The sequence below is a fragment of the Aedes aegypti genome, chromosome 2, assembly GCF_002204515.2.
Source record: "Aedes aegypti strain LVP_AGWG chromosome 2, AaegL5.0 Primary Assembly, whole genome shotgun sequence".
Lineage (NCBI taxonomy): Eukaryota > Metazoa > Arthropoda > Insecta > Diptera > Culicidae > Aedes > Aedes aegypti.
In genome coordinates this window covers 164083005-164094815 of record NC_035108.1, presented here as the reverse complement: position 1 = coordinate 164094815, position 11811 = coordinate 164083005, and the positions used below count along the sequence as shown (strand labels likewise).

Here is an 11811-nt window from a genome sequence, read left to right as displayed (position 1 = left end):
TGTCTAGTGATAGTTTGGAATTTCAATCTTTTTGGAAGGAAGTTGTGAATTAGGAGTTTTTCCTGTTCATGGAGGCAACTATAATCAGATAAGAGACCTTCTAAGTGTTCTTTTGCAAGACAGTGACAAGGAGTACCACTGCTAAAGAAATTTTATTTCCATTAACTATAGACTATAGTCTAAAAGAAAGTCGATGGCACGAGTCGTAACAAAATGAATATGAAAGTATAAAGAGTAGTACTGAAAAGGAATGTGTTATAGCGCCAAGAAGAACAATTTGTTAATTGCTAAGCTACTCAAAATCTCACCATATGTACTTTATCTATGAAATATTGAACAATTGGAGAGAATTTAGGCTCGATCAACAATTGGCGACTTACTCTGGTGCATAAGTAACAATCCAACACCTTTTCCTTTGTCATGATCTGTTGCATCATTTTTGAAACAGATGAAGTTTCACGTTACTGTAATCTTAATTCAAAACAAACGAATTTGAATCGGACCAGAACTATAAATTGTTTATGCATTTTTAATTGGCGCTCATGCAAAGTTGATATCAGCAGCTACCTACCCAGTTGAGTGGAATTGTGCTCGGGAAACCTACGCGTGACGGCAGTAGTCGTTTGCTAGTGCTAAATGAAACCGCACCGCATCGTTAATATAGTGTGCCTCTATAAAAGCTATTGATTACTCATAAGCACCCGACAGTCGTCAGTCGAGCAGCCGTGCAGAGGCAACCAGTAATAAATCGAGCGAAAAGGGTGAACTCGAAGAACGAGCGGCGGTGACTAAAATTTACGCGACACTAGGCAATTTGAAACTTGATCGTTTTTTGTTCGTTGCTTCCGAAAATTTTCACCCATAAATCGTGCAACGTGATAGGCAGTAGCTGTGCGAAACCGACCGCTAAAAGCAAATTAAGAACACAGTGAAAATTGCCCGGAGTATTTTTCGAGAGGATTAACAGTTTTTGCTGCAATTTGCAGGACAATAGAGAGAACCGAATGCGGCTTTACCGAAGTTCTATGAAAACAGATTCGTTATTTTGAAACCCGGCAAACAGTTCATTACTCATTGTTGCGTGAATACCCTCGTTCCGGTGTTTTGGTGCTTTGGAGTGCAGAATTGTGAGCAGCAACGCGTGTTACCGATCTCACACACTAGCACCTCTGCCCACGTAGCATTATCACGTCGAACCCATCAAAGAATCGTTCCACTGGAGACTGCAGTCTGACGGTCGAAAAATGAAGTTCAACTTGTTTGCTGTGCTGTTGATTGCGGCATTTGTTTGCGCCGGCTATGGGGCCGAAATTCCACCACCTACAGTTCCCGAAAATGGAGATGTTGTGCGGAGTGAGTATTATGAATTTATCTTTTAGGTGATGGAGCATCTAGTATGAACTGCATAGGCTTAGCGGAGTTTTTTTTGTATATACGCATAAATGTCTCATGTTACAAGTGAGTGATTATGTATGGGAGAATTTTATTGCTGAGACCAACTCTGTGCATATAACTTGCCGGAATGCAACGTATGAATTTTAAAGTATTAGTGAGCAATTTTCTGATAAGAACTTTTCAATTTATAAACAGGACTATCAAAATGTGACTACAACATAGTTTCCCTAACTGTGGGTTGCGACCCCCAGGGAGGTCGTGAGCTGGTCTCGGGTCGCGAAAAAAAATCGTTATTTATATTAATTTTCTTAGATTTTTTGCTACATTTTCAAATGTTTCTCAAATCTACATACCGTAAAACGGGGTAACTTTGATAGTTTTTTCGAAGAAAACTTGAATATATATATATGAATGCTGTTTCAAAGAATTATAGTTTATATTTTTGAAATAAGTACTGGCATCCTAGGTATCGATTGCAGTTGATAGATTGCCAAAAGAGTTGTTTTTAATTGATATATAATTTTTCAAATAATCGAAAGTCGGTTTTCTGTTTTGAGGTAACTTTGATAATCGAACAAAATTGAATGAATTACGGAACATTTATAGGGCATTGCATACCTCTAGGCGTTTAACGTTATCTGGAAATTGTTGACTTAAATTACAAAAATGGTCCCAGTTTGTGAAAATGCTTTTCGCTAAGAGATTTGAGACCATATTCAAGATCAATGATAACTAGGCTGTCAAAGATAAGTGACCAACTATTCAAAACTACATCAAATAGTGATCGTAAAACAGGTTGTTTTTAAACGTTTCGAAATTGCTAAAATCGTATCAATTTTTAATATTCGTATATAAAGCCTTCTTCTTCTTCTATCTGGTGTTACGTCCCAACTGGGACAAAGCCTGCTTCTCAGATTAGTGTTCTTTTATGAGCACTTCCACAGTTATTAACTGAGAGCTTTCTTTGCCGATTGACCATTTGTGCATGTGTATAATCGTGTGGCAGGTACGAAGATACTCTATGCCCTGGGAATCGAGAAAATTTCCTTTACGGAAAAGATCCTTGACCAGCGGGATTCGAACCCACGACCCTCAGCATGGTCATGCTGAATAGCTGCGCGTTTACCGCTACGGCTATGTGGGCCCCAATATATAAAGCCTTAAATGTTCTCAATTCAAATGAAAACGACTCTTACATGAAGTGTCATACTAATATTCTTCAGTTTTGCATTCGTTTTGCTTAACCGATTATCAGAAATTATGATATTTCGTTTAGTATGTTATGGGTAACGCACTATCAAAGTTACTCGCATTATCAAAGATACCCCGTTTTAAGGTAAATGGTTTGAATTGTTCTCATTTATTTATTTCAGCATTTATTTTAGAGTGCCTGACAATCATGATGATCAAGACACGTGATGTGGCATTTGAAATTTTCTTGGAAAAATGTTAGAACATGGAAGCTGTCAATGATAGAACACCCAGATGTCGATTTATTTTGGTAAAAAACAAACCTTATTTCTCATATCGGAAAAGTTTTGCTTGAATATGGTGAACTGTCTCACATCAACGCTACTTGACAAGGAGTTTTGACAGATGTCATTTCTGTGACAAAATTCTGAATCACACACTACAATTTGTCAAAAATTAAATTTTAAATATTTGTTCAAAGAATTAAATCACAAATACTGGCAGTTCAGTGATTATTAATTATAAACAGCACCCTCAATGCTGATATTTTCGGCTCAGAAAAAATTGCTGAATATTGTTGATAACCCCAAAAAACGAACAATTAATAACATTCCAGTTGAGAAATTTAAAACCTTTTTTCGTGATTCCTGAATTTCTATGTAAAACTGATTTATGGGGAGCCGGATCTTATTCTTGGCACTTTTGATTCACTTCGGCAGTTTTTTTTAAAGCTACTGTATTTATATTTGGCCACAATATGCGTCTGCTAAATTTCATTTTGCAACAACAATAAGAGAAAATCACCCAAACTTTCACCAGCTGTTCGATGATTTCCCTTTCCGTTATCCGTGTCAATGTGCCTAAGATGTAAAATAAATGTTACGCTTCTTGTTAATTAAAATATTTTCAAATCATCGATTGAGGCGAAATTCAATAACAATATTTTACAATTGTTCCATTTGTTTTCACTTAAACTAAGTGGATGCTTGAAATTTTCTCGAATTTGAAGAAATGTTTTTAACGCTCTTTCTAATCTATTGTCACAGATGAACAGAGCCAAAGAGATCTTTGTGAACATGTATTACATATTTTTAAGACTAACACTTATTAAATGGAACAAACCTGAAGTGTATGAATGCATTGGTTTCAAAGTGATCATTGTTTAAATTTCACAAATTGTGTTCGTCACTGTCCTTATATCCATAATTCCTATTTTGTATAATTAATATAATTATAAGGAATTATTTCGATTTTTTATTCCTTGTAAAATTTGTTCATATTTTCTTGAAATTGTTTTAGTTATTTCTTAAGATATTCCTTCAGAAATTGAGGTTTTTTTTCTGGTTACACCACGAATAGCTCCATAAACTGCTTATCTTTTCCTTTAAGTTCAGCCTGCGATTCATAAAAATGTCTAGCTTTGAGAACTGTGTTTGGGGTATCTAGAAATTCTTCGTATTTTTCTTCTAAAATGCTCACATAAGATTTTTCAAGGATTCCTATGGTAACCTACTCAAGAATTCCATGTCTTCGTTCTTGAATTCTGCCGAAAAATACTCCAGGGATTTTTTCAGTAATTTCACTGTAATTGTTTTTTTGTATATTATTAATATCAGAACAACTCAGATATTTTTATTTCAAGCATTCTTATTCAAGCTAATTTAGGATACATCAAGACGTTGTGTCACAAAAAATCATCAATTGCAGGAATTTCTTGAAGGATTGTGCTACTTTTCCCCGAATGTCGTTTCCCCCGAATGTCGGTTCCCCGAACGCCAGTTCCCCGAATGACCCTTTTCCCCGAATGAAATTTCCCCGAATGACCTGGTTCCCCGAAAAGTGGTACTGTTCGAATAGGAGCTCTAATTGTTTTAAGTAGCAAGATGGTGAACTAGAAAGAACGATAATCAATCGAAAGAAGGAGGTATTTGGTCTTTCTGGACTATACACATAGTGCCTAAAATGCTGAGGACGATAACACTTTTAAGAACCGCCAATCAAATAAAGAAGGGTGCATATCAGATGACCAGTACGTTCACTTCCCTGAAATGTAAAAAGTTATGACAATTATGATTGCCAAAAACTTTTCGGGGAAGTGGGTTATTCGGGGAAACGGGATATTCGGGGAACTGGCGTTCGGGGAAACGACATTCGGGGAAAAGTAACACAACCTTCTTGAAGAATGCTTGGAGCTATTTTCCACTTTTCAGCGAAACATACTTATTACCAGGTACTGCGATGATTGATTAGTTAAGTACAAATACATTTGTTTTGGTTTCCATTGTTATATGAATGACATATAATCAGACCGTTAAACATAACTTCCTGTAACGTATTTTTTATTTAAAGCAGAATCTATTAAGTCAAAGAATAATCTTTCACAAATAAGAAAAATTTGGATCTGGGTCATTTGGCATAAAGCCATGAGGCGTAAGGTCATTTGACATAATATCATTTGCCATAAAGGACACTGGGCATAACGGTCATTTGGCATAATGGTCATTAGGCATGAACACATTTATCAAGAACATGCATATTTTGAAAGGGGGGATATAATTCTAGTTAGGCCAATTGGCCATATGTCGAATTGCCGTTATGAAAAATGGCCGTTATGCCAAATATGCTAAACGACATAATACCAAGTTTTGTGTTGCTCCTAATAAATTTCCATGATTTCTGAAAAAATAAAACAATGTTAGCATAGCATATGTTTGGTAGTTTTGCTGTTTAGTTTTAGTTTAGTTTTAGTTTTGTCTTGTTTATTCTGTCATTGTTGACGTTATTTCAATAAATGTTTCAGCCGAATTGTAGAACATATATTGGATAATCAATGTACTGAAGTCACAAAATTGCTAAGATTAATATATATGCCGCAAATGAATCCAAAAATAAGTGGCAAAAGTAGTCCCGTCTGTCGGTGTTGAAATATTTAATTTACATAGCATACCATACCACACAAAGATAAAGCTTTAGATATATTTATTTTCAAAATATATGATAACACAACAAAATTGAAATCTTGCCAGATGTTTAAGAAATCACAATTCTATAAGATGTACTATTTTTGTGAAATCGGCTTTGTATTTTAAAAGGACGTCTGGTTTGGTAAACAACACATATTCACACAGCTGTGGAGTGAATTCAAGTATTTTAAGTAAATCCACGTTTAATACTCGTATCAGAACCAGATCAGACATTTCAAACATGTTTTTCGCAGAACTTTCGCTTCATATTTTTTTAATTCGTCTTTTCCGTACATATGGGTTGATGCAATAGATTTGTTCAACAATGATGAATGACTGTTTGATGATATTTTTTTTCAAAATTCGAATGGCGCTTACGTCAGTTATAAGTTTATGAACGTTAACTTTACGCCATTGACCAAGCCGCCTACAATTAAACGTATCATATCCATCTCAGCAATAAATGGTCAAACAAGTGGAGATGCCCCGTCGATCATATGTATGTGTTTGTCACCATAGGTCGCGCATCGATTCATAGTTATTTGCCACGGCAGAGCTACCGGTAACCGCTTCAAACTAAACTCGACTCGAATTAGGGTATATGTCTCATTATGGAGATCCTTTGACGGTTTCTCAAAATATTGCCGTAGGCGAATTAAAATTCTATTTGGTTTCAAGGAAAGCACTAACATTTGACCACACACGAAAAACTGAGTTGTCTTGTAGAAGATTTTCATTTACAGAAATGTTTTTTTTTTCGATTGTAGCGGGAATCGAACCCACGCTTCACAATACTCACAATACGCCTAAATGACTGACGCTACTAACCGCACGGCCACAATGAATAAAAATCCAATTCCACACAATGAAATTATGCTCCCTCCATGTAAATGACGCTGCACGGTACGGTCAGTTTTTAGAGACAACCCGAGCAGAAGAAAATAACTACTGAATACCAAATTGAGGTATTCCATACCAGATAATTTTCAATACTACATACCTGAATGAGGTATGAATTAGCCCTGCATAAGAGGTAAAATACCTCAAATAATATCTCAAGCATATTCTACGAACACCAAACTGATAACTAGATCAGGTATTGTAATACCTCAATAATACTTGATGGATTTTCATATAAAAATTAAATTTTTCAATTGTAGTTCAATACCTCCAGCAGACCTCAATAGCTGTTTAAAACCTCAATGAAGTATTTTTAATTGTTTTAAAGATTTTTTTCAATACCATTATAATATCAAATTGAGGTTGTTGTCAATAAACTGAACAATACCTAATTTTGGTATGATACCAAAAAATGGTATGCATAAGTTATTTGGGAGTTATTTGTTCCTCCTCGGGAATAAATCAAATTTTGATGTCTATACAGACAACGAAATGATGTGTCACGATTCGAAAACAAATCAACTGAATCGAATGATTTATTTTGCTGGTTTTGTCTCATCGTCTATCGTAGTTGTACAAGGTTAATCTTTGCAAATAGACTAGTGTTTTCATCAGAGACCACTAGTCGCTAAATAAAAAATAAATTTGTTGACATCAATAAATCCTTCAATTTCCACTAACTTTCACTGATCAGTTTCAATTTTAAGAGGTTGTTTCATTGCGATCATTTTGATGCTTAGTTTTACGTTTTACACCCGATTCTGTTTTTGCACGGGGGATGCGTACCGTGCAAAAAAAGTTTTCAGTTCAACATTTCAAAAACCGTGCAAAAAAAGTAACACCATTTCTCGACGTTTCATGCAAAAATAAGGTTTTGGTGGAAAAAAATGTATGGAAACTTTTATTGCACGGCCGTGTAAAAAAAAATCCGTGCATAAACAGAATCGGGTGTATTATGTATTATTAACGAATTATATATTCAATCAGTTTTCGTGATTGGTTGTTAAACCATTGTGTTTTTCAAAATTAAATAAGCAAAAGCAGTAAAGATAAAAATTAATCTTCTGCTTGAATGAATAAGTGTTTGAATTACACAAAATAATATTAAAAATATTTCTTGCAATTAAATTTATAGTAAGTTTCACTTAGTATTTGGCAGCTTATTTTAATTACTGTGGTGCCTCTAGTTGTCATAAGCGATAAACTTATTGCGGTAGTGTAAGAAAAACAACAAAATGGACAAGTTTACAAAAAAAGTGTCTTAAGAATGGAATTTTTCCATTCAATCAGCTGAACAAGTGTCCAATGTTCTGACCCGACTTAGCCAGCTGACATTATAATGATGTGGATTTTAGTGAAACAGTATTAATCCACCAAATTGTCTATATATTCGACTGATCGAAAAAAAATGGGCAATAAGCGTATTTTTAATAAATAAGTCAAAATAATATAAACATCGTCTGGTTTAGGCATTTGCTTGAAAACTTTCAAACATGGTGGACAATGGCACTGTGCAAGAATTTATGGGTGAAATTCGGTAAAAAGTTCGTAAACTCAACTGAACAGCTGAGACATATTTTACCCTTGAAGTTTTATAAAAATGCTACAAAATTATGCGCAATGATTTCGTATGCATTTTTTACTCTAGGTGAAAATACTCATTTTGAGCGTCCAAATAAATGGAACAGACTTTATCAGGGTCAGTGTTTTAATTTTTCTTATTTATGTTCCTCAAGTAGCGTGAGCAAAACGCATATCGAAACCGTATTTTCACCAAACGTTTATGTTTTTGCTCTAAAAATGGATAAAAAGCTTTCGTATTATGTTAAAAAGTTCCTAATTCTTCCTTTATTTTGTTGAATAAATTTTATTTATTTCGATCGTTTTTTCAACAACATCGAGCTATGAATCAATGATACTTGTATAAAAAGCTAAGGCCGCAAAAAGCCACTAGTGCGACTATAGGTAACTGTCAACTAAAGGTAGGGGACTGGGGGTAATATGCCCATGTTAAGGAAAGCAGGGGTTTTAGATGTGAATAACATTATTTATGCTCTTTTTTAATTATGGTCGGATAAACGAACATGTTTTCTATCAACTAGAAAAACACATAAACATATATTAGAAAAGCTTTTCTATCCATTTACTACAATCTGGGGTGAAAAAAAGCATTCTAAAACACATCGTTCGTCCAAATCGAGGATGGCACATTTTGCCCCCTATGGGCAAATTACCCCCAGTTCCCCTACACCGACCCTATGACTATTGAAATATCGAATTCTTGAATGTGATATACAATACTGCAATAAAAGGAAAAAAGCGATTTTTATGGTCCTTTCATAGCAGTAAAAAAATATTTAAAAAAAATCATTCATCAAAATTTTTCGTCTATCATGTAACTACAACCATAATAAACTGATATAGCTAAATGTAATTGTTTTGGATCTTTACTTAAAAATAGGCTTATGAAATTCGTTCCGGTTGAAAATATAGATTTTTTTTATGAATCATTTAAAATTGTTCTTTAAACGATCAAAATTGTTTTGTTTTTAAATCATTCATTTGGTTCAATTGGAAATATTATAAGCTTAATCAAGTTCTTAATGAAAAGTGTGGATTTAATTCATATACTGCGATAATAGGGACTACCTCAATAATGAGCTAATTACCCTAATTGTAAAACTTTTATTGTTCTCCGTTCGTTCGCTCTGTTGGGCGCACGCGACTCGTTCACACGTTCGGGGAACCGATCATGGCGCGTTAATCTGCGGTTAATATTCAACGTTCATACATTTTGGTGGATGGGGTGTTGTTCCTGTGCGACATATAGGCGCTTCGACGACTCGCAAGTCGCAGTCCGTGGACGGGGCAGTTGGTGCGAAAATGATCGAAGATATGGGATTCTCCCATACAGGAAGCAAGAAAAAAGCAGTCTGACCAAGAACACTCGTTAAGACCATTTGTGTGGAACGACTGTTTACAAAGCGAAGAGTAGTGAAAGTGATAGCTTTGTCCTTGGAACGTTTAGCTGCATGGACGGACTTGGTTCGATAGTGGTTTAGCGCACGGATTTAGCGAGGGGAAAGAGGCGATGATTGATTATGGTCTCATGTTTGGAATTGGTCATTTTCTTAATGCCGTCATGAGTGGTGAAGAATACGTGCAATATTTGATTATGAAATGTAAATGGGCTTTCTGTTGTATTGCCCATCTAAAGACAGTATAGTAACGCATCGGGTTAAAAGCTACCCCGGGGCAAGTGAGGTTCCGAGGTAAGCGGGACCTTCCGTCATAGCTCAGTGAAGAAAAATTTTTCAAGGGGGTATTCTTCTAGAAATTTAAAGGTACAATGATACGGAATGTATTTAGAACAAAAAATGTTATTTTTTATCCATGTAACACCTAGAGTAAAAGCTAAAATGATTTGTTCGTATATTGTAATACGGCCATGCACTGTGCTACCCAAGTAACCACTAGCACTATATTAGCATGCAGCGCGAATTAAAGTGCTATTTGGTTTCATGTCCAACAAACAGAAGTTCGAACTTTTCCACTTTCTGTGTGTGATGTGTTGTAACGGTTACATGGATAAATCGATTGAAATTAATTATTTGAGTCAAAATAAAGTGCTATTTGGTTACTTGCATACAGAAAACGAACAAACAGAAGTTCGAACTGAAATTCATTTATATGCCATTAAAACATCTTCTCTTTTGAACAAACGTAGATGCCACTTACTTGATTCCGATTGCAATCCACATTTATAGAAATGTGTTCCGACAGAAACGACATGATAAAAGTTTCACCACAACGATCACATGTCAGCAAGCAAGCAAATCACTCAGAGCCATTTTTCTGCCATCAGATGGAAATAGTTCTGGTTTGCAGTTATTTTCCATTCCCCATTCACCAATGGCAGTGGTATCACAGATGTCATTAATGTTGCCGGGTGGAAACTTAAATGCGAAAGATTTTGAAAATTCGTGTCGCAAATTTATGATGGCAAAAACTTTTCCGTACTACTTTCAACAGACCGGAAATGGAGGACACCGAAAACTGGTTGATATGATGCCTCGGAGTAGATATCATGAAAGGGATCTCGTTTTTGGCAATAACACTCGTTTTTGGTAATAATACATGAGAGGCTTTTTAAATTTATTTGGTAAACGTGCATCTACAAACCAACACCATGTTGAAAACTATTGGAAGATATTTCAAACACTAATCAAACAAGCAGGCTCTAGCGTAGTTGGGGTGTAACGCCGTGAATAGGAGAAAGGTGAGCAGTAACCGATCCAGTAGGGTGCCGGTGCCATTAGTGGACTACCTAAGCTATAAAAAATCATAACAAAATAACGAAAAGCCTTAAACAAGATCTTTCGGCGTCAACAGAAAGATTTCAACCTCTACTATATGGGAAAAATATAAAAAGAGTGAAAAATATAAAAAGAGTGATAAAACTAATTTTTTAACATAAAATCGCTTGAGCCACTATTGGTACACGTGTTCCAGTAGTTGCGCTAGTGCTCCAGTAGTAGACGTTCGGGAATGATACAAGGAATTTTGAACAAAATGGTAAATTTTTACAGAGGTTTAACATTTTTCCCTCGGAACAGCAATTAATATCTTTCGAATGAAGCTTAAAGATCATCTCTAGGGCTTTTCTTCATTTTTATACATCAATTTTAAAACCTGCTTCCATTCGTTGATCCACTACTGGAACACGACGGCAACTATTGGTGCAAGGGAGCAAATTTTTTGCATAATCTTTATTATTTATATGGCTTTTTGATAAAATATAAAGCTGAAATTTGGCAAATCGACTAAACTAGAGACGATCTATCCACCAAAAATAGCACATGTCGTATTTATCGAAAAATGTTCGTTTTATTGCATAGTCCAATCTACTGGTGCATTACAACCATTGGTACCGGCACCCTATACCGATTTCAAGGATGACAGCGAGGATGATGAGTTTGATTTTATGTAGTTTGTGATGAGCCGGTACTTTCTGAATATGCTGTGTTCGTACTTTTTATTTGAGCAGTGGAATTGAATGTAAGATTAGTTTCTAGTGGATTTACGAGACGAGTTGAACTTTTTTTTTAGTGAAATCCGAGGAGGCTGCAACTTTTACGAGCGTTGCTTGTTTTTATTCATTGAGTGTAGGAAAGGGAAATTTATCCATCCGACCAAGCCCTCATTTTGCATGAGTGAAACGAGAGGATTTCGCAAAATTCATTCTCTGATTTCAACACTTGAAATTAGTTCCTCAAATTGACATCAAATATGGAAGTAAACACGAATAAATGCTAGCTCAAACGCCCTCTTTATACAAGAGTATCAGAGGGTTTACGTATAA

General features: G+C 35.3%; 1 protein-coding gene across 3 annotated transcripts in view; it reads left to right on the top strand.

Annotated features, from left to right (window-relative positions):
* The first annotated feature begins 615 nt into the window (after nt 1–615).
* Nucleotides 616–11811, top strand: part of LOC5572533 — a 40676-nt gene continuing 29480 nt past the window's right edge. Inside the window, exon 1 of one of the 3 annotated variants that reach the window (XM_001654015.2) lies at nt 616–1353. In XM_001654015.2, the coding sequence (XP_001654065.1) occupies nt 1245–1353 (109 nt within the window). In that variant the 5' untranslated portion in view covers nt 616–1244. The remainder of the gene's footprint in view (nt 1354–11811) is intronic. The other 2 variants (XM_001654012.2, XR_002500139.1) reach the window with 2 other exon arrangements.